Here is a 23,516-nt window from a genome sequence, read left to right as displayed (position 1 = left end):
TGGTCTTGTTTATCCCTACTGGGTTATCCGTGGTCTTGTTTATTCTTGCTGGGTTATCTGTGGTCTTGTTTATCCCTGCTGGGTTATCTGTGGTCTTGTTTATCCCTGCTGGGTTATCTGTGGTCTTGTTTATCCCTGCTGGGTTATCTGTGGTCTTGTTTATCCCTGCTGGGTTATCTGTGGTCTTGTTTATACCTGATGGGATATCCGTGGTCTTGTTTATACCTGATGGGATATCCGTGGTCTTGGCTATCCCTGCTGGGTTATCTGTGGTCTTTGATTGTTTTATCAGTTGTTTCCTGTACTCCCATATACCTGCTCCTAATCACCACACATTCAAACACAAAAAGGATGACCTGATCTCACAGTTGCTGACATAATAACTCTACTTTGTATTCTACAGTACCTGTTTTCTAAGTGTACTGCAAATAATGCTGAGCACTGATTAAACAACAAGGAAGACTAGCATTCTAGGAAAAAAAAAATAGAATAATAATAATTATTATTATTTGGGCAATGTGGCTCACCACTGTGTGTACAGTTCATACTCACTGTTTGTGGGTATTAAGGGCAGGATGCACTAAAGTGAAAATGCGGTAAAACCCCCGGTTTTTACGGCATTTTCACGTGCACTAAAGCCCCTCCACCGGGATACCACTGCAGGGGGTATTGCAAGCAAAAGAGGATTATACCCTAAATAAGTCTATGGGCTTCTCCCAGCAGCGGTGTGTGAGGAATCCATCACAGATCCCTCCCAGCATGCCCCGTGGCCGGCACCATCACTCTGCACATGCATTGAGGGACTCTGGTCTTAGACCTGGGAGTCCAGGACCAGAGCCGCATCGCAAAAAGGACAGCTGTTATCGCAAGAGCTGCCCACCAGGGACCCAATGCTTTTTTAGCATTTAAACAATACATTTAAAAATGTTATTTTACATTTATACACATTCAGGTCCACTGACTTACCTCAAAGTATTTAACGCAAGGGGGCAATTGGAAAAGAGTGACATTGCCACGAGCGAGAGTCATAACACAAAAGTCTGTCTGAGGTCATTGCGTTTCCATTTTCAGAACTGTTTTAGCTGATCTAGCCTTACAACACACAAACTGATATGGTGGGTACAATATAAAATGGTACTTATACTGACTGAAGACTTTTAACATCTTTGTCTATTACACTGGCAGAGATGTTTTAACAGATTTACACGCATCTAGTGTCACAATAGCTAGATAGACAGATAGATAGATTTGTTTATTTATTAAAAGTTAAAAAAAAACCCAGTAAGAACTAATATAATGATTGTCATGTTCAAAATAGATCACCTTGCATGCTACAATTAAATCTTTCTAGATCGTAAAGCTACAGTCTGTGCTCTATCGAAATGTAAATCACACTTAAGCACAATTTATAATTATAGATTCATGCTAAAGTATTCAAGGGCAGAGGAAATGTGTATATGGGAGATATTTATATGTGATTTTTATATATATCGTAATTTTTTTAATCAGTTGACAGCTGTTTTAGAGCATACAGCGATGCCAGCCTGAATGAGGGTCTTGATTACTTCAAGATTAGCTATCTTAAGTTTCTATTCATTTTAAGTGTTGTTAGTGTGAGGAGTCATTAGTCACTCCCTTGTCTCTTGGAACATCAGCATACATTTACATTGTTAATGAACATTTGGGGTAAATGAATTAATGGCACTCTTAAACATAAATTCAGACCTAATAACTTTCTGTGTCACTGGTGTGTGTGTATAAATGTTATCACAGCTAAAAAAGCCATTCACGCTAACCCTGCCAACTGCTATCAGGTGTAATAAAAAAGAAAATGAAATACTGCTAGAAATGCAACAAATTTAAAGAAGCTTAATATACATGTTAAATAAGTAGTGTGAATTGATTGTATTATTTTTATAATCAAGCATTGTTGCAAAATAAATAAAAAAATGAAATGGACTTTTGTGGGCTGAGCTAATATTTATGAGCCTTTAGCTTATCAATTGCTAGGAATCTGGTATCCCTTAGTATATAAATCAGGTATCCTTTCTTACTTATATTACACAGCACTTTACAGAGATTAACTCCTTCATTTGAGTCACTGCACCAGTGGAGCTCACAATCCATTCTACATTATGTTCTGCTGGTACTCTATTCCAGTAGTGCACAAGGCAGGGGGGTCCACAGCAGTGTGTGAGGAGATTTCATTGATTAGACAGGGGCTTATGCATTGTAAATATAGGCTGTATGGCTCCTACATGTAAATTAGAAAAGGAGAACAGTATATTTCATTTCCATTAGAAAGCCACTCTATAGTCAGACAAAATGTAATATTCACAACAAAGAAAAGTCATTAATAGACATTTTGGTGCCATGTGCCAGAAACTGGAACCTTCCCACTAACCAGCTGTGCAGGGTTTCTGTCAGCATTAGGGTCACAAGGACACCCTAGTGCTGTGCCAGGTCTCTGAGGGAAATGGCCCAGCAGCTCTTTTGCATGCCATAAAAATGTTTGCACAGTACTACTGCCACTGTAGTGCAACTCAAGAGGGTAAAGTTTTCAAGAAATAGGTTAAGGGTGTGTGGTGTGGACCCCCCTGTGTTAGCACCACACACCTTGCACTCACTGGAGATATGCCACTGCCCTTATTCAAGTTACATCACACAGTTGAACACCATACTCATATTATGCAACACAGCAGAACCCCTTATTCACATTATGCCACACAGTAACATCTCTGATTCACCTTTATTAAGAACATTAGTAATTTGCATATCTGTGTCTAACATAACAGGTAATATTGGATTTTTGCCTTTGCTGACTCATTGATAAAGTGCACTGTGTGTGCTTTGATTGTGCACTTATTCACCTATTTGTTTCATTCAGTGCACTTCAAGGGGTATGCATTACTCAGCAATGGGAGTCTGAAGTTGGGATCTGGAGAGACATTGTTATGTCTCTAACGGCAGACACTGCAGGAGCTGGGGGAGGTTTAGTACAGAACAGTCACTGCCTGTGGTAATGTATATTAGTAGAGGTGTGCTGAGCTCACTGCTACTAATGCAACGGGCACTAAACAATTGGAGCTTACAGCTTATAGTCTGCTTCAGAAATAACACTATTGCATGTTTAATTGTGACTATTGTAAGTTCATTGGATAAACAAATGCTACACTGTACCTTGAGTTTACGGCCTTGTTTTTACCATTTTCACGGATTTGTGAATTATGGAGAAAAAAGAAAAGATTTCTGCATGTCTACACTTCATAACACAATTTCCCATTAATACATTTCCGCCACCTCTTGATTCTTATTTAATCCCCCAACAACAAAAAAACACAAAAACATTTCACTCCAATCCACCTAGCTCCTGTTAGGAGTAAGACTAAGAATACTCCCAGTAGACACAGACGTCTTGATCCCAGATTTAAGGTCTGTGATGTCAGGAAAAAGCATTTGCTCTTCATTCACACAATTTTACAATTCTGTAAATAACACTTGCGAATATTTCAGAGGAGGGGTTTTCTGTTCATGTAAGAGGCCCATCATTTATGCATCTATGATCTTCCTCCATCACTGCTTACAGTTACCCACATGTGTCTCTCACTATCACACTAAAACAATTTAATCTACAGTAACTTCAGCACCGGAGCTGTCCACATGCCAGTTTATTGGAGCTGGTGTATAGGAAAACAATACTAGATGATTCAAATCTGAGTGTTTGCTATTGGATTTAGGTTATTCTGAAATACAATCCCCCCCCATTTAAACCCATATAAGTCTTGCTAATGTAAAGGTGCCCATACACTGGTGTGATTTGGCCTGTTTTCACCCGATTCTGATAGCATGCTTTGGCTGGCTGCAGGCAATAAGACAGCAGGAGGAATTACAGGCCCTTCCCTTTTGCTGCTGTTTCCGAGGGACCTGGTTTAGCGGATGACATGTACCCATGGTGCTGATGACTGTAGGGGATGATGCAGAACCGCTGACACCTATGATGGAGACGCAGCTTCCTTCACTATACAGGTACCAACTGTTTAGTGAAAGGGACGGGGGTGGGGTTAATGAAAGGGAATGAAGATTATACATGCCTGAACATTTTTTTTGGCGGGGGGGCTCTGCTCTGCGTCAATCAGCTCTGAGGGTGGGAACCAGTGATAGATGTACCGAGTGGAGAGGGAAGTCAGGCGAACCCAGTCATACCTGTACTTTGGGGGGGGGGGGAGGGTAACATGAGGTACATAGTGATGCCTGTATGGGGGAGTTCTCTCTCTTTCTTGCTCTCTTTATCTCCCTCCTACACTCTCTGTATCCCTCTCTCTCCTTTCTTTAGCTCTCATGTTAAGCCCCCATGGTCACTTTCTGCCTCCCCTTCTCCCACCCTCTGCTTGTCAGCTTCTTCCTAACGTACTCTGGGAATGAAGGTGACAGTGGGAGTAGAAACCTCTGCTCTCTCAGTCACCTTCTACACCCCACTTTTACCCAGTCTTTGTCACCCTCTGTCCCTCCCTCTTATCCACTGCCTTTTCCTGTCAGGTCACCCTCTCCATATTACCCTTTTTTGTCCACTGCTTGTAATTCACCCCTTGAATATCATCCTCACTCTCACCCATCACCCACTACATTTCTCTGTCATCCAATATTCTGTGCACACCCTAGCATCACTAACCGTCCCGTTCTGCTATCATGTTGCCCTCCCTGTCATTTACTTCTGGATCCGCCTTTGGTTATAAGCCGAGTACCTCAAAATTATTTTGAAATGTTCATTTTACACATTTCAGGGGTAAATTTGTATTCTTTTTTTTTACATCTTTTAAAACAAAATTTAATCAAAACCTTGCATTTGATGACTGTGTATAAACAGACATTGAACATCATAAAAAAATAAAATAGAAACCAAATCTTCATACTGTAGGTATCTGCTTGCACAAAGAAATCCCTTTATAATTATCTTCATTACTGGCTTTTGTCTCTAACATTATTGCACGCTGCAAAATGTACCAGCAGCAGAGTAACACTGACGAACACAGAGGGTCTAATTAGACACTACTGTAAGGTTTCCAGAATTATGGTTAAAACAGAGCAAAACATAAGTAAAAAAAATAAAATAAATACATATGTAATTGCATTGTTTAAATATGTAGCTTCAAATTCCAAATTTGGCTGATAAGCAATTTCAGAGAAGCAGTTGTGTAAATATTACAGACCATACAATTTGTGATTGTTTAATTGACTCTATGGTGGCATTTGTAAATTGATGCTTCTTTGCGGGTTGGAGAGGAACATTTCAAATGACACTCACATACATTTTGAATCCCGGCGCATTTTATACTGAATGCTAGTCCCACTTTACATTTCCAGCTTCAACTAGGCAAGAAGAGGAACCTAACAAAAGCCAATGATTCACAAAGCATAGTCCTCTGACCTTCTAGGTGGAACATAGCCCTATGGCCTTTCAGATGGAACATAGTCCTAGTGCTTCCTCAGTGGAACATAGTCCAATGGCCTTCTAGGTAGAACACATTCCTATGGCCTTCTATTCAGAACATACTGTAACGCATTACAGAATGACTGGCGCCTGTTTTTTAAATTACCTTGACACTACGGATACGTACTCTGCTTTATTACTATCTATGCTGCTGAATTAAATTTGGGCAGTCCCTGTTGTGCAGCTGGTGATAAATTACTACAATTTAAACACTGTGGATATGTTAAGCATACAGTAGGTAGTAGCATTTTGAAGTAGTTTTCATTGACACTACTGCTAAGTATGTCTAATTGTATCCTGTGCAAAACTTTGTCGATAAATAGTAGATTGTTAAGAAGTACAAACCATAAAATGAAAAGATAAAAGTGTATTGTGCGGGTAGTCACCATGGAAAAATAGGAATACTTTTAGGGGCAAAACTTTAAAACCTATGAAATGAAGGGCGATTGATAACTATGCACAAAAAAAAAACTAAGGCGTACAAGTATTCGTACACTCACACACATTTATATGAGTTTTCCTATACAGAGCTAGTACCAGTGTTTTTTTGGATTCAGTATGAAATCCCGGCGGTCGGGATCCCGGCGTTCAAAATCCCGACGCCGGAATCCCGACCGCCGAAATCCCGACAAGGGGGGGGGACGTGGATCGCCCCCCCTTGCAGGCTCGCTGCGCTCGCCACGCAGCGGGCCAGGTGCCTCGCTACGCTCGGCACACTAATTTATTCTCCCTCCAGGGGTGTCGTGGACACCCACGGATGGAGAAAGTGTCGGGATTTCGGCGGTCGGGATTCTGAACGCCAGGATCCCGACCGCCGGGATTTTAACTGCATCCCGTTTTTTTTTACTTGGCAGTAACTAAGGGTTTTTAGGGTTATTTTACAGACTTACAGTGTCATCAGGTTGGGGGCAGGGGAGTGCTATAACTGCACACCAAATGACTGGTGTATGTGAAAGGCTCCCATCACCTCTGCACATACTGACCTGTCAGGACGGGACGGCCACAGCCCAGCAGCTGTCCTTTCCTGTGGTTAGATCCAGCTGCAACCCGGCGGCCGGGCTGTGAAAGTCCAGTGCGAAAAGACACATTGGGGGAAATTTAGTAAGATGGGAATTAGACTTCACATGGGATGTTGCTATAGGTAACCAATCAGATCCTGTCTTCTATCTTCTGGAGGGTGCTAAATAAATAAGAAGTACATTCTGATTCATTACCCATAGCAACATCACATGTGAAGTCTAATTACCATCTTAGCAAATTTCCCCCATTACCCGTTCTCTTTGACTTTTGTGAACGACACAACTTTTGGCCGTGTGGAGCTTTGCCACCCGGCATCAGCAGGCGCGTGTGGAATAGCCCTTACAGTGCAGACTATGACGTGCAAACATGGTACAATAGCAGCCTCATTAAATGTGTGCGTGGGAAAATCTAGTGCAGTTAGGAGAATGTAATATAAAGTAACAAGAGATCAGGGTTCTTCTACTCATCCACCTTTATAATAATCTGCTGCACAGTATAAATGCTCTCAATATTCTATCATGTCTCATAATAAAAACGGGTTCTTCTGCTCATCGCAGATTAGATGAGGCAGTCATTATCCTTCTGCATGTTTTCATATGATAGGACAAAAGCAAAAAAAATCACTAAACTGTAAAAGGTGGCCACACACTAGTGCGATTTGACAGTTTTCATCCGATTTCTCAGCCTAATGCATCAAAATCGGATATAAAGTGTCAAATCGCATGCGTTTCAGCTCCGGATTAGATCCAGTCACGATCCCGTGTGAATTGGAGCCAGAGATTGCAAAGGTTGCACTATAGATTTATCGGATCAGGCAGCCTCGGCTAGGAATCACATCATATGCAAAAGGACTACATACGGTGTATTGTATGCAATTCTGCCGCCCAGGAACCTGCCGGGCAGGTCATGTGAGATCGTATGCGACTTCTTCCTTCGGAAAAATGTCATAAGTGTATGGGGGCCTTGATATAGTGCAATGCTGCGCATTAGCTGGCCATATAAACATACCAACATGGTGAATTTTTCTTGTTGTGAATGATATAAAGCAGCTTCTTAGACATCCATCATCTGGGTATAGTGTGCGCAGTGTGAGACTTCAGTGGAATGCACAGCAGTTATTTTAGATTTAAGATTACAAATAAATCTCACTTCCTTGGTTCCAGATGCACATGTTCAATGACTGGAAAATTAGTTTAGGTGTCATGGTGTATAACAGACTACTCGCAGAATGTTTTCGCGACAAGGATCACGTTTTAAGCAGCTTGTTAGACTCATCACTTCCTCAAACTATGTTGTCACTGCTCGCAAGTGAGTGAGGAACACAAGGAACAGTGACACATAATCACAGAGCGTTTTCCCTCCCCATGCAGCTCTCAGCTGGATTACATATTATTATTACCCTAAATTGAAAGAACTGCAAAGTTTAACTACAATTATTTTAATTTCATTTTATGGTCTTCGTAATCAAGAGCACGCCTTGTGTCAATCAAAGAGACATAAAACAAAATGTTGTAGTTAGGGAGGGGGGATGAAGTGCTGCACAAACTGCCATAAAATAATATTACAGATAGATAATCCAAACACATGCAAATGGAAACTGTGTAACAGCAAATAAAAAGAAAAAGAAAAGGTGACAATGTATGAAACAGGCAGTTAGCATGTGTGTGTTTAAGTGCACACTAACACATTGTTGCTTCATTAAGGTATTTTACATTGCATATGATTTAGGTAACCTGGGAATAACGCTATTTGCACATCTGTATATGTTAATGGGTCTTGTTCAATATTTTTTGTTTACTTTTGTGATGTGAGAAAGCGCCCGTTGTCATTTACCTTCATCGTGTTTTCCTATATCACTCTGTAGCGGATCAAAACCGACTTCTTCAGACTGCAAAGGATGGCGAGTTTGGGCTGCGGGTTCTTGCATCTTGCAATTTACATTAAAAAAAAGATATGGCTGCAATAGAAAGAAAGGAGATATAAATCATTAAGGTCAGTCTGTGTCTTTGTGATCACCAGGCTACACATACATAATTAGGCAGTAACCAAATTATAATCAAACTATAAATTTATGATTCATAGAATATATTATTCCAGATTAAACGTACAGGTCCTGATTCAGCATTGCAGTTAAAGCACTCACAATTGCGGGTGCTTTCTGCGCTTAGTAATACATTTAAATATATACCTGCAATGAGAATTGGACAAAATTATGCAAATGCACAACCCTCCTACCTCCTCTTGTGAAAGCGCAGAGGTGGTCATCCCTATCAGAGTGAATCTGCACAATTTCTGTTCTCTGTGCAAGAGAACTGTGTGAAATTGGAAAGATATCTACATACACACAACTCAAAATAGCCGAGAACTCTATTAACATGCCTGACCAAAAGAAAATTCATCTAGTGCCAGGTTGGGAGAACACAGTAGTTATGCCGATGTTCTGACTACAAGAAAAACGTGCTTACTCAACCAGATCCTGCCTGAGACACCCATGTTATGGGGTAGTTCCCAGCATTCCTTGAAGAGTAGGCACCCCTCTGGCATTTTGGGTAATATATGTGGAACTGCTGTACCTGTGGAGGGGGCGGGGCCTAATGATGCAATTTTATGCTCATTTAATTATTTTGGGCCTACCCATATGCAAATTGAATCCAATCAGGGTGGTGTGTCAGCAGATAGGCTTAATAGAGACTATCGTTGTATTAAGCCCAGTCCCACCCACCTGCTTTTCCTCTCCAGGTATCTCCTGAAGAGGAATAATTTGAAGAAGGCAAATATGCTACCAGAAGCTCTAATGGTGCCCATACACAGTGCCTTTTGCCTGTGCGATGCGCGCTCCCGCACACATCACAAGGCATAGCACAAAAAGTATGTGCAGCAAGTACTTTTTTTACTAGATCGCAACGCATCTAGTACAAAGCAAATGCTGCTGCAGCACATTGCATGCTTCTTGTACTAGATGCAATGTGATCTAGTACAAAAAGTACGAAGCACATTGCTCGAAGTATGGGCAGACAGTGAAGCAGTGCATCAGCCATAGAAACACAGATTCAGTGTTTGCTTCCACTACAAAAAGCGTAATCACAGCGAGAACACAGCTGGGTGTAGTTTTATTGCAGTGGTATATTGGTGATGTATGCATGCTGTGTTAAAGAGGAAATGTGAAATATCATGTTTTATGCCTTTACCTTATACACAGGGCCGGCGCCACCACTAGGCAAACCTAGGCATTTGCCTAGGGCGCCGGCCACTGGAGGGCGGAAAATGCCGCCCGGGTACCTGTCCTAGCTACGGCGCTGTCTATTTAAAGCTGGCGGCGGAGGCAGCGGGGGTCCCTGTAGTCTATTAAAAATCACGAGCGCTATCCGCCGGGCTATGCGGAAGCGCTTCTAGTGTGAAAACTCTGGCAGCCAATCAGCGTGCTGCCAGTGTTTTCACACTAGAAGCGCTTCCGCATAGCCCGGCGGATAGCGCTCGTGGTTTTTAATAGACTGCAGGGACCCCCGCTGCCTCCGCCGCCAGCTTTAAATAGATAGCGCCGAACGCCAGGTACCACCCCCCCCCCCCACCCCGGCACCGGGGCGCCCCCAGCCCGACTCGCCTGGGGCGCTCCGGTGCCTTGCACCGGCCCTGCTTATACAGAAGTATTCACATACATCGATCCTCCTACAAGTCATGTTAACACATAACACATACTTGCCTTCCCCTTCCGGTTTTGCCGGGAGGATAAAGTAACCACCACCCCGGAAAGTGGGCAAGTGCCCTGCATTTTCCACTGACACCTGCCACCCTACATTGTCCTCCACCAGAGAGATTAATGCCAACATTCTTAAGAAGTTTGGTGAGGGGGCAGGGCTAAAATTACACTATTCACAGTGGCCTGGCACAGCACTGTAACATGTATGAGCCAATCAAGCCGTATAAATATCCACTTTCATTGTATATACTGTACAGTACTATGATGCCTAGAGTTGATTAAAGAGTCTCATTGCCCCTGAAGGACAAACTTGACCACAGCATGCGTGTGCACAATACTGGGGCAGATGAATTAAGCCTGTTGAAGAGATAAAGTGGAAGGTGATAATGCACCAGCCAATCAACTCCTATATGTAAATTTTCAAACACAGCTGATTGGCTGGTGCAATATATCACCTTCTGCTTTATCTCTTCAGCAGGCTTAATACATCTGCTCCACTGCCTGCTTTCACTAGAAAAGGTATTGTTTAGAAATACGGCAAAGTGTATATACTGGGGTAAAACTCAAGTGCTTCTATTGTTTTTAAGAAAGCACTAGAACATAATGACTAAAATATCATGATCTAAATTCCTTCAAGTAGTAAGTGAAAACTCTGGATACCAGACAAGTAAGCCATGTGAGTTGATCACAACATGCTTGACTTCTTGTTTCTGGACTATTAGACTGACTGCCCTCTTTCCTGTAATGATGAAAGTAAATTATTAATTCTCTGTGAGGCTGCTTACATAAAGTTCTATTTGTATGCAATACACATAAAATAATCCAACCATGTATAATGTGGTCATTAAACCTTTCAGTAATGTGCTCTCTCCCTCTTAAAGGGTTAACAACCATCTTTTAGTAGTAGCTGTGCATTTATGGTGTTTGTGATTGATATGAGAGAATATTAAGTCATCTTCGTATTACAGGCGTTTGTATACTTTTTCATGTTTAATTAATTTAAGAGTTACATGTTCACTGAAATAGCAATCTTATGTCTTGTCTACAAATAGCAATCTATCAAGAAGACATTTTCAAGTGCATAAAGGTGCCAGTACCAAAATGTTGGTTCTAAATATGTATTATTATGGTACTTGTTTCCTAACACGGCGCCCACGATATTAAGTTGTATGACATCTCATCGCATCGCATTGCATGCGGGCATATGGCATGCGATGCGATTTTAAATTGTATAAGCCCCTATACGATTTTTAATTGTATAAGCACCCTAATGGTGCTTACAATGTTAAATGCACCCCCACGCCACCCCACTATTAACGCCAACGTCCATCTGTGTTGTGCTTCTCGTTGGCGAGTGTGGCGGTATGCTAGCCGTCACCATCACGAGACGGGGGGTCATCCTGCTCCGGGCCTTGGTGCAACTTACACGTACAACAAACACGCTGCTGTATCTCTCTGGCAAGCACTCTAGGGCCTTTTCTTGATACTGGCTGCCTGCTACTTTATCTCCTGGGAGCCCCTACTGCTCATTTCTGGTGGAATACCTGCAATCACCAGTTTGTGCTGCTCTCCTTTTATTTAGCTACAAAGTTTGCATTGCTGGATAGACACATTGCAGATGGGTTGTTCCATACAGCAGATAATCCAAGCTATTAATACCTCCACTGAGAGACTTCTCCCTAAGTTTGATACGAAGATGCCTGCACCCCCAAGTGATTTGGATGCTATTCCCAAGTATCCTACAACAGTGCCATCTTCAGAATTATCTAGAATACAGGATGGGTATTCTTCTGACCCTGAAATCTTTTTACTATGTACATGGCCTCCTTTTGTTGTGATATCCACTAAGTTTGATACTATGCTTCCTGCACCTCCAAGTATGCTGTGGATGCTATTTCCTACAACAGCGCCATCTTCAGAACTATCCAGCATGCAGGATGGGTACATCCCTACACCTGAAATCCTTTCACAGAGTACCTGGCCACCTTCTGCTGTGGTATCTCCATGGATCAGTTCTACATTGTTAGCGGCAGGGTCAAGCCTTTGGGAGATATCTCTTGGATATGTTATACTGTATCTGTGACTATCTGTCCCTTGGAGAATGTGCACTTTAAGATCTCCATGCTCATTTATTACTTTTCCTTATCTGAGAGTCTCTGTATACATGGGGATAATATCAATGCAAAAGTCAGAAGTTTGGCCAGATTGGTATACCTGGCTGTTTTGGATGCCATTTATATAGCCTGTGTTTTTGTTTTTTTTTTGTCTTGTTTTCTTTAATGTATGTCTTCACATAAATCAGGCTGCGTGGTTTTTAGACGAATGTTTAGTGTTGGATGGGGGGGGGGGGACTTTGTATCCTACTAATGCGGGAGAGCTGGTCCTAGTTTAGTTAAGGTCATTAGTTATTTGCCCTGTCAATCAATTTTATTTTACTATCCTGTATTAGGTGGGGGGTGGGTAGGGTTTAATTATATAGCGTCAGATAGGTAACAGTCAGTGGGGAAGGGGTAAATGGTTTTCTTTTTTCTTCTGGGATGCAGGTACATCTAAGTTGGGGGTAGGTAGTAAAGGGGGGGGCTGTGGGGAGAGTTATTTTTAGGTTTTGTGTTATTTCTCTTTACAGTAGCTAGGTATACATTTGATCTGATATTGCAATTTGTCTCTGTGTATAATTTTTCAATCCCGTATTAATAAGTAATAATCAATAAAAAATACAATATTGAATAAAAAAAAAAAAAAAATAAATAAAGCTATATATACACAATGTGTTAAAACTTGCACTCACAAAATTCCTTAGTTAATGCTGGAGTGTCCACAAACTCAGGTCACACATATGCATGTGAGCCAAATATATCCACAAAGAGCGCACTCACCAGACTTTGTTCAGAATCTTTTTGAAAGCAAAAAACTTAAATATTCCATTTAAAAGACTCAAGACAACTATGCGCCTATCTAGGCTCTGAGTAGTGTCCAACTGGACGGAGAATAATAGACTCAATCCTTTATATTAATATAAATGCCTTGATATATTGGAAGACAAAAATACGTCTTTAAGTGCTGCTGCACCTAGGTTTTGGGTGACCGATATGTTGTAATGCCACTCCAATACATACTATCCCCATAAACCTTCAATCCAAACAAAGAATTTTTTTTTCAACAGATAAATTCCAAGTTGTGCATCAATTGGATTGAATGAAATTGGAAAGTAATCCCTGTCTCTCTCTTGGATGTGTGTGCTCTCTGGAGTCAAGCCAGCAAGTGGCACTTGAATAAGTGTGCTTACCTGTCATCCTTAGTTTCAGGGTCTAATTCTCCACATACTTCATGATTGGCAGTCAATAGCACAGGTTTTGCCTACTAATTTGACCATATATTTGTTTTTTTCAGAACCACAAATGCAAGGCACCCCTGAAAGTGTTTTGTGGCACCCCAGGGTGCCTAGGCACACAGTTTGGGAACCACTGCTGTACAGGTTATCAGTCATCCCATCCATGTCACCATCGATTCTGGAAACTTCCCATGCTATACATCATTTTAGCTATAACTGAGCTGTGTTCTCATGAATAATTACTTAATGCAAGTAAACATAAAGAATAGTAGAATGCATCGTGTAGCAGCAGCAATATACATGTCTCTAGTCTACAGGAAGTGTCCAACTTACAGTACTAATAAATGAAAGAACAAAGGGCTTAGTGTATCTTTATATCATTTTAAACTGCCGTCACATGTTTATTAAATAATCTTTATGAAGTAACTTTATGTAAATGTTCTTTCCTTTTATTGGATTAAACAATTCTTTACATTTGATTTCTGCATATAAATTACAAACGTTTTGCTTTGTGTGGTTTATATTTTCAATAAGTTTAATCCATTTTTGCAAAATTGGGTTTTATTGTCATGGGATAACATAGGCTGCCTACCCTTCCGGAATGGCCGGGAGGGTCACGAAAATCAGGTCCCCCTCCCAGCCCCCCGGAAAGGTGGGCAAACCTCCTGGTTTCTGGAGGACCCCCCTCCCCTGATGAGGGCTCCCCCCCTCCCCACAACGCACCGTTTAAATAAATGTGCTTATCTCTGATAAGGGGGCGGGGGCTAAAGTGTCATAATCGCATCATTTTAGCCCCGCCCCCTCCACGGAGATTGGCAAATTGGTTCATTTTCCAACATAGGGGTGGGGCTTAATGATGTCACATTCAAGTTCCGCCCCCAAACTCCTGCTGAAAGTCTCCTCTTCTGGCTTCTCCCGGAGAGGAGATTTAAAAAGTCGGCAACCCTGGGGATAACCAAGGACCAAAGATTTGTTTAAGGTGTTAAATTATGCAATTCTCGATAAATTGCGTCATACTGGCTCTGTAGTTTTTGGCCACATGGGGTTTTTTAATGTTTTTTTTACCCGAATGTCAACACGAATGGACACAGGTTAAAGTGCACCTTGTCCCCTTGCTTCGGGCTCGGCACACTATTTTATTGTTCTCGTGATTTTTTTTTTTTGTATACAAATTGATTGGGACCCTCCGAAAATGTGCTAGGCATTCTGGTAGTGTAGGTAAGTATGGGTTATGTGCAGCAATGAATTTGTATACGGAGATGGCTGTATACCAGAATGATCTTGTAATAGTGTGCAGTAGGTGTGACATGGCCCAGCTGCCACACAAACCAACAAAAATATAAACAAAACTCCAGCATTTAAACACACAAAACTCATCCAAAAATATCATCAGTGGCTTTATGGCTTCCTCTTCATAAACATCTAAATCTATTAAGTCAAGAGAACGTTACATGGGGTACAGAGTAAGGTGGTTAAGAATCAATTGTCTGAAAATCTTAATATTTAATATTGTTAGATCGTACGTTAAAGTGGTTTTATTATTTATTTACTCCAGCCCCCACCAGAATAGACTTGATGACTGCAGGGGGTGTGCATGTAGCAAGACAAATCCATTTAACAGGCCAAATAAATTATATATGTACCAGCATTTGTCTTTACACGTGTCATTCAATATTTAATATCGCCCATTGATGCCGCCTTGAAACCCTAATCAATTTTTAGCAGCCGTACTTTGTAATAGTCAAATGTTTTCTATTTAATTTCTCTCATGTGGTTTAACATATATTCTCAGCACAGCAGGACACAATTATCACTCAGACTGCTACAAACAAACCAGAGGATAATAAACAACCCAGTAGTAGAAAACTTATAAAAGTAATGTAAAAGCTTCACTTACATATTACATATAATATTAGACATGTTTAGGTCATCTAGTTATAACTATACAATGTTCTCTACATTTCATAATCACACAAATAAGAACAAAAATTACTAATAACATTCCACCTAGTATTGCATATACCTGTACTGTGAAGCATGTTACAAATGAGGCATGTTTTGGATATATGTGTTTTTAATACAATATGACTCATTTCAAGGAGGGTTTTGGATAAGGGGGATTTGTCTTAACTATTTTATTTAGCTTTTATTACTGCAATTGGAACGTACAGTATTACTCATTTCACACAGAAATTACGGACACGATCCAGAATAATAAACACATTTCAATCCGTACGGATAGCTTTTGCACACCAAGGCAAGTAAAACTGCAGCGAGTAGAAAGGAGTGAACTACTGGTAGAAAAACCAAAAAAAGACACCAGTGAAAAATTCAAATGGTCCTTTATTTCGCAATATAGCTCTTCTTTTAAAAATATAGAAAAGATTTTTTATAATAATTGGAAACTATTGTTACAGGATCCAGTACTCATTAATCACATTCCAGAACGCCCTAATTTTATTTATAGAAGGGCACCGTCCCTGAAGGACAAATTGGTTAGGAGCAGCATTGAGGAAGAACCTAGACAGAGCATACGCACCAAAGGCTTTCACAGGTGTGGGTCCTGTTTGATGTGCAGGACAGTGAAGAGTGATACATCCAAATTTTTAAATTTTACGGTAAACGGCAATACTTATAAGATTAATAATTTTTTAACATGCAACTCCAGAAATGTTGTCTATTTATTAGAATGCTCATGTAAATTATTTTATGTAGGGAAGACTTCGAGAAATATGCGTGTCCGGATGGCCGAGCATATATATAATATTAGAAAAGGCCTGGACACACATTCGGTCTCCTCACATTTTAAACACATTCACAACAAAAATGAATGTTGTATTTAAAACTTTTTGGGTATTGCACAAATTTTACCAAGATCCAGGACCAGAGACATTGAAAAACGTTTATGTCAAACTGAAATGCAATGGATTTTTAAATTAAAAACTCTGGTACCTTTGGGTCTTAATATGGATTTTGAACTTAAAAGTTTTTTAGAATAGATGATCACTCTTCACATCCTATTTTTATCCATTTATGTCTCTTTTTAACTGGTATATATTTTTTAATTTTTTAATTGCCTTATGTCTTTTAATATTTTAACAATGTCCCACTATTTTTTACTAAATATTTGTATTTTCTGTGTTTAAAACCTTTTAGATAAGCTATCGAATAACTGTGGGCATGGAAAGACGTTTTTTGCCATTATCCAAAATGGCGCCCGCAACGAAAGTAAGCCGGCACCCAGCGTAACCAAGCGGGTTACCTGGGAAACATCCGCCCCACACGTCTGTTGCTAAGGACGCTGCTGGTGACTGCCTCGCTTCCGACGGAGGTGATGTATCGGAGCCAGTCACTATGTTACGATCGCGGCGATCCGTCACTTCCGGCGGAAGTGACGCACAACACCAGTACTGGATGTGTGAGTAGCGTGCAGTTCTGAAAAGGACTGACACGCGAATTAACCAATGAAAACATTTTATGTTAATTGGGACATTGTTATAAGGATTTCTGTGAGCAGTATGCACTCACACTTCTGATGAAGGGTCAATTAGACCCGAAATGCATTAAGTGAGACGCATACTTCAATTAATCTTGCTGGACTGCCTTCTACCTTCCCTGGACCTCAGGAACTTTCTGGGATACCGGTGCCCGGAGTTTCCATCTACCATCAGGATCCAGTATCGGAGGGGAGAACTTCTGACTGTGCAGCAGCTTTGCCGTTTGGCTTTTTAAAACGCTTGTTACCATCCGTTATATTGTGAGTTTCCTGTACATATTAAACTTGTTTGTTTACTTGGAAACTGCACCATGATCTTTCTATTGTGATATACCCCTTACATTCATATATCCCATTCAATTGGGAGAAAGGGGCTATATCATTTGTGTTGTTTCAGGTGCTGACATCAAAAATATCCATGATCACCACCTGGTCATAAGATACGTATTGTATAATTTTAATATAGGGTGTAGCGCTGATTGGTGACATCAATCTTTTCCTATTTGTCTACCACTTTGAGTGTTCATGTTGACAGGGCACTCGGTGTTCACTATTAGCAGCACACTCCCTTCTTTGCGCTATTCTTGGCAACCAGTTGTATTTTCCATTCTGTTGTTTTGTCAATTTATTGCCAGGATAAGCAGCAATAATGTTTACTTATAGAGAACATAGAAATGATTTATTTGTTGCAACATTTGGGAAAGATCCCATCCCCATCACTTGTGGTGATGAGAGCATAGAGACCCTGTTCAGTAAATTGGAAAATCTAATGCTGAAAGAAAACCGCATTTGGTGGGAGGTTGTAACTCTTGAGAGATACCAAGCAGATCAAATCATTCCTAAAGGGTTGAAAGTGATAAAACCGCCGTCCTTTACAACAATAGATGAAAATTTTAGTAAGGAGTGGAATTTAATCCTAGATAAATGTTCCCTATCCTTGATTGAACTAATAGTTAAGGAACGTCGAAAAAGTTTAACCAAATTAAATGAGGAAATGACTGTCCTAGAGACCCAAATCAAACCACTTAAAGATTCTGATGAATTTCGTAGTGCTGAAAAAGAACTTCTGATTAAAATGGATAGAAATACTAAATTGCTGAGAGACAAAAAACAAAAAAAATACCTTAGAGATATAGAAGCCACCAAAGAACCTCCTAAGGAAACACCAATTATCAGTACAACCATTTATAGACCACCCAAAAAAATTGAAACAAAAATGGCCCCCATAAAAATAAGACCCAATGAAAAAAGGTTCTTTAACAGACCAAGGCAAGAGTTTACACGCCCCAATACAAATAATGAAAAAAGATTCTTTAATACACCAAGGCAAGAGTTCACGCGCCCCAATACAAATAGATGGGAGACAAATCAAACTAATACCAAAAGGTTTGAATCTAGACAAAACAGAGAGAGATGGAGATCAGGAGGTAAGACCTTTGTAGCAATGGACCCTTTGCACAATGGCCTGCCTCTGAGGAATAGATATTCAAATCTACATATAGATGAAGAAACCCCATCCACCTCTTATCAAACCCCTTTTCGGTGGGACCCAAGAACCCCAAAAAGGGCTCAATGGAGAAACCACAACCAAAGAAATATAAATTAAAAAGAAAAACGGTTAGAGGCAAAAGAGGAGGTAAGAAGAAATATCGTAAAAAGGTTACAATCCAATCGCAAATTGAAAACCATTCTGAAGGACCTCCCCCCCTTAAGGAGGGTGAAGTCAAAATTTTTAATTTAAGTAAAAGAGAGCTTAATATTTATGAGGAGAAAATCCTCATGAAAGGATTAAAATTTGCGCCCTCCCACAACCCTGAACCCTTTGATATCTATTTAGATATACAAAAATTTGTACGTAAACTGACTGTTAAAAGATTCTTTTTAAGTAAAGAAGAGGATGTTCCTAACCCTCAAACCAGCACTACGCACTTTAGAACTCCCTCTACTTTTTATCCTACACATGCTAAGGGCAGCTGTATTGATTGTTTTAGTAAAGTCGTTTGTGACGAGGTGGAAAAACTTTTTGAACAAAATAAAGAAAACGGGAAAATGAAATATAAAAATAAAAAATGTAATCTTTCAAAAAAAGAAATGTTGGCGGTAAAGTCCCTAAAGGAGGACACCGACCTTATAATAAAACCGGCCGATAAGGGCGGATCAGTTGTTCTGATGGATAAAAGTGATTATATGGCCGAGATCAATAGACAGATCAATGACGGTGTTACATACAGGAAGCTGAAGTCAGACCCGACTAATAAAATAGAAAAAGCTCTACTTGTGCTAACACAGAAAGCACTTGATGAGAATATCATTAATAAAAGAGAATTTGATTTTATTAATATTAAAAATCCATCAACCCCCACTTTATACGTCTTGCCAAAGATACATAAAAATCCTACACATCCGCCTGGTAGGCCCATTATTGCTGGTTGTAACAGCATTACATCCAATTTGTCATCTTTTATTGATTTTTACTTACAACCTTTAGTACGAGAAACAAGGGCCTTTTTAAAAGATACAGGCGATGTTTTACGTAAACTATCTGAGACGGAGTGGAAGGATGGTATGGTTTTAGGAAGTGCCGATGTTAGCACGCTATACACTATCATTAATAAGGAAAAGGGCCTAAATGCTGTCACTTTCTTTTTAAACAAATCAGATCTTTCCACCTCACTACAGTCTTTTATTATTGAAGGTATTGGTTTTATCCTTGATAATAATTATTTTATTTTTAATGGCTCTTTTTATATACAAACTGTTGGAACTGCCATGGGTACCAGGTTCGCCCCCAGTTACGCCAATCTGTTCATGGCACATTGGGAGGAAGAACAGATTTGGCGAGATGGCGTTCTGGGGGCGGGCTTGGTATCCTGGCAGCGTTTTATTGATGACATTCTATTCATTTGGAATGGTCCTCAGAGTAATCTTGATGACTTCTGCCAAGCACTTAATGATAACGATCGCTCCATCAAATTGGTTTTTAATCTCAGTCATAAAGAATTATCCTTTTTAGATTTGTTAATTTATATAGATGAGGCTAAAATTTGCACAAAATGCTACCGAAAACCTACAGATTCTAATGGGTTCATTAATCGCTCGAGTGAGCACCACTCCAACTGGCTGGAGGGTATCCCTTTCAGTCAGTTTGCCAGGATTAAAAGAAATTGTACGAACAATATGGTCTGTGAAGAACAAATAGAAGAGCTAACTGAGAGGTTTGTTAGTAAAGGGTATGAAGCCTCTACGATTGAGACTGCAAAAGTAAAACTGCAGCGAGTAGAAAGGAGTGAACTACTGGTAGAAAAACCAAAAAAAGACACCAGGGAAAAATTCAAATGGTCCTTTATTTCGCAATATAGCTCTTCTTTTAAAAATATAGAAAAGATTTTTTATAATAATTGGAAACTATTGTTACAGGATCCAGTACTCATTAATCACATTCCAGAACGCCCTAATTTTATTTATAGAAGGGCACCGTCCCTGAAGGACAAATTGGTTAGGAGCAGCATTGAGGAAGAACCTAGACAGAGCATACGCACCAAAGGCTTTCACAGGTGTGGGTCCTGTTTGATGTGCAGGACAGTGAAGAGTGATACATCCAAATTTTTAAATTTTACGGTAAACGGCAATACTTATAAGATTAATAATTTTTTAACATGCAACTCCAGAAATGTTGTCTATTTATTAGAATGCTCATGTAAATTATTTTATGTAGGGAAGACTTCGAGAAATATGCGTGTCCGGATGGCCGAGCATATATATAATATTAGAAAAGGCCTGGACACACATTCGGTCTCCTCACATTTTAAACACATTCACAACAAAAATGAATGTTGTATTAAAAACTTTTTGGGTATTGCACAAATTTTACCAAGATCCAGGACCAGAGACATTGAAAAACGTTTATGTCAAACTGAAATGCAATGGATTTTTAAATTAAAAACTCTGGTACCTTTGGGTCTTAATATGGATTTTGAACTTAAAAGTTTTTTAGAATAGATGATCACTCTTCACATCCTATTTTTATCCATTTATGTCTCTTTTTAACTGGTATATATTTTTTAATTTTTTAATTGCCTTATGTCTTTTAATATTTTAACAATGTCCCACTATTTTTTACTAAATATTTGTATTTTCTGTGTTTAAAACCTTTTAGATAAGCTATCGAATAACTGTGGGCATGGAAAGACGTTTTTTGCCATTATCCAAAATGGCGCCCGCAACGAAAGTAAGCCGGCACCCAGCGTAACCAAGCGGGTTACCTGGGAAACATCCGCCCCACACGTCCGTTGCTAAGGACGCTGCTGGTGACTGCCTCGCTTCCGACGGAGGTGATGTATCGGAGCCAGTCACTATGTTACGATCGCGGCGATCCGTCACTTCCGGCGGAAGTGACGCACAACACCAGTACTGGATGTGTGAGTAGCGTGCAGTTCTGAAAAGGACTGACAGGCGAATTAACCAATGAAAACGTTTTATGTTAATTGGGACATTGTTATAAGGATTTCTGTGAGCAGTATGCACTCACACTTCTGATGAAGGGTCAATTAGACCCGAAATGCATTAAGTGAGACGCATACTTCAATTCATCTTGCTGGACTGCCTTCTACCTTCCCTGGACCTCAGGAACTTTCTGGGATACCGGTGCCCGGAGTTTCCATCTACCATCAGGATCCAGTATCGGAGGGGAGAACTTCTGACTGTGCAGCAGCTTTGCCGTTTGGCTTTTTAAAACGCTTGTTACCATCCGTTATATTGTGAGTTTCCTGTACATATTAAACTTGTTTGTTTACTTGGAAACTGCACCATGATCTTTCTATTGTGATATACCCCTTACATTCATATATCCCATTCAATTGGGAGAAAGGGGCTATATCATTTGTGTTGTTTCAGGTGCTGACATCAAAAATATCCATGATCACCACCTGGTCATAAGATACGTATTGTATAATTTTAATATAGGGTGTAGCGCTGATTGGTGACATCAATCTTTTCCTATTTGTCTACCACTTTGAGTGTTCATGTTGACAGGGCACTCGGTGTTCACTATTAGCAGCACACTCCCTTCTTTGCGCTATTCTTGGCAACCAGTTGTATTTTCCACACCAAGGCAAGGACACTGGAAAAAACCCAGGTCGTTGGTCAGTGTGATGCCGGTCAACTCATGTTATGTTTCCCGACCCTGCAATCCTGGGCATGACCAGAATTTTTTCCAGGGTTCATGCTTTGGTGTGAAAGGGGCAATAAAATGAGTTAATTCAGCTCCTTTAAAAATAACCTGGGAAGAGTAATCCGGGAACACCCTTTCTCGACGCAGTGTATTAGGCTCAGGCCTAGTTAGACCTATTCACACCAACCCACATGACCTTGGATTTTACCAGAATCATGATCGATTTGAAAGAGGTATTTGCAGAGACAAATGAAACACAGCCATTGCATCCAAGAAGATGTAATGGAACATAAAGATTTGTAAAACAATTAATATATGCCATCAAGGGATGCTATAAGAATCACAACTAAGCTGTATTTAAGTGTTATTGAAAAGGTAGTAGTCTAGCTTTAATGAAGTAGAACTAGAGAGAAAAATAAAATTAAAGGTAAAAAGGTAATTCAGTGTGACAGGGTTATTAGGATTTCGCCGGTTAAGCACGCTACAGCAGTTCAACATGGACTCAGTCCAGGTTTTGGTTTGAATCCATGCTCAGGAATCCACTGCACCTTAATTAGTAACACCTTTAAACTGCCTTTAAGAATGGTTTCTGTGGACAGGTCAGATACTCCTGATGCTAGGCTAGCTGGCCAGGAGATAGGCTGGGGGTCATGGATTACCATGAAAGTAATTTGATTGTTAACCAGAATTGTTACTGTGGAATGCAATGCTGTCACCTACAACTGCTTATATTCATGTGATTGTCCAAACAGCTATTGGAAAAATAATGGTACTTTGCAAAAAACTGATGTAACAAGAATCAGATAAGACTGGGTAAAAGTTAACAAACATAAATTTCTTGACTTCAAATGAGATTTTAACCTACACATACAAATAAATCATCTCTGACCCTTCCAACAAAGTATTTTGGTGGTGTCTCTTCCCTGTTTTCACCAAGGGCTGCTTTTTTTCAGCATGACATAGCTGACTAAATTATATTTGAGCAGTTTGAATGATTTTCCACCGCACATGAAACTGCAAAAACCTCCTCTGAAGACATTATAAAAGCAGCTTGTATCTAACTTATTTGGGCCAAAAGTTTAACATTAATGCAATACTATACACAGGGGCGGTGTAAAGCCTCTCATCACCCTAGGCAAAACTTCAATGTACTGCTCCACCCCAACCCCACACTGCCACAAATACCCACTTTATAGCCCCTCGAGTGAAAATATTGAGGTGGTGTCTTAGAAGTTCTACAGTTGACACCTACATTAAGTACAAGGATGTCTTCCTTATAGGCATTCTTAGTTTTGTGATAGGTAGACTTGGAGC

At 40.1% G+C, this 23,516-nt stretch overlaps 1 protein-coding gene across 2 annotated transcripts in view; it reads right to left on the bottom strand.

Annotated features, from left to right (window-relative positions):
* Positions 1-23,516, bottom strand: part of TBC1D5 (TBC1 domain family member 5) — a 495,609-nt gene that overhangs the window by 301,788 nt on the left and 170,305 nt on the right. Inside the window, exon 4 of one of the 2 annotated variants that reach the window (XM_083188782.1) lies at positions 8,342-8,465. In XM_083188782.1, coding sequence (XP_083044908.1) covers positions 8,342-8,435 — 94 coding nt within the window. In that variant the 5' untranslated portion in view covers positions 8,436-8,465. Of the gene's footprint in view, positions 1-6,471; positions 6,531-8,341; positions 8,466-23,516 lie in introns of those variants that run through there. The other variant, XM_083188783.1, reaches the window with a different exon arrangement.

Source organism: Crinia signifera, chromosome 5, assembly GCF_055691185.1.
Source record: "Crinia signifera chromosome 5, ASM5569118v1, whole genome shotgun sequence".
Classification (NCBI taxonomy): Eukaryota; Metazoa; Chordata; class Amphibia; order Anura; family Myobatrachidae; genus Crinia; species Crinia signifera.
This window is presented reverse-complemented; position numbering and strand designations above follow the sequence as displayed.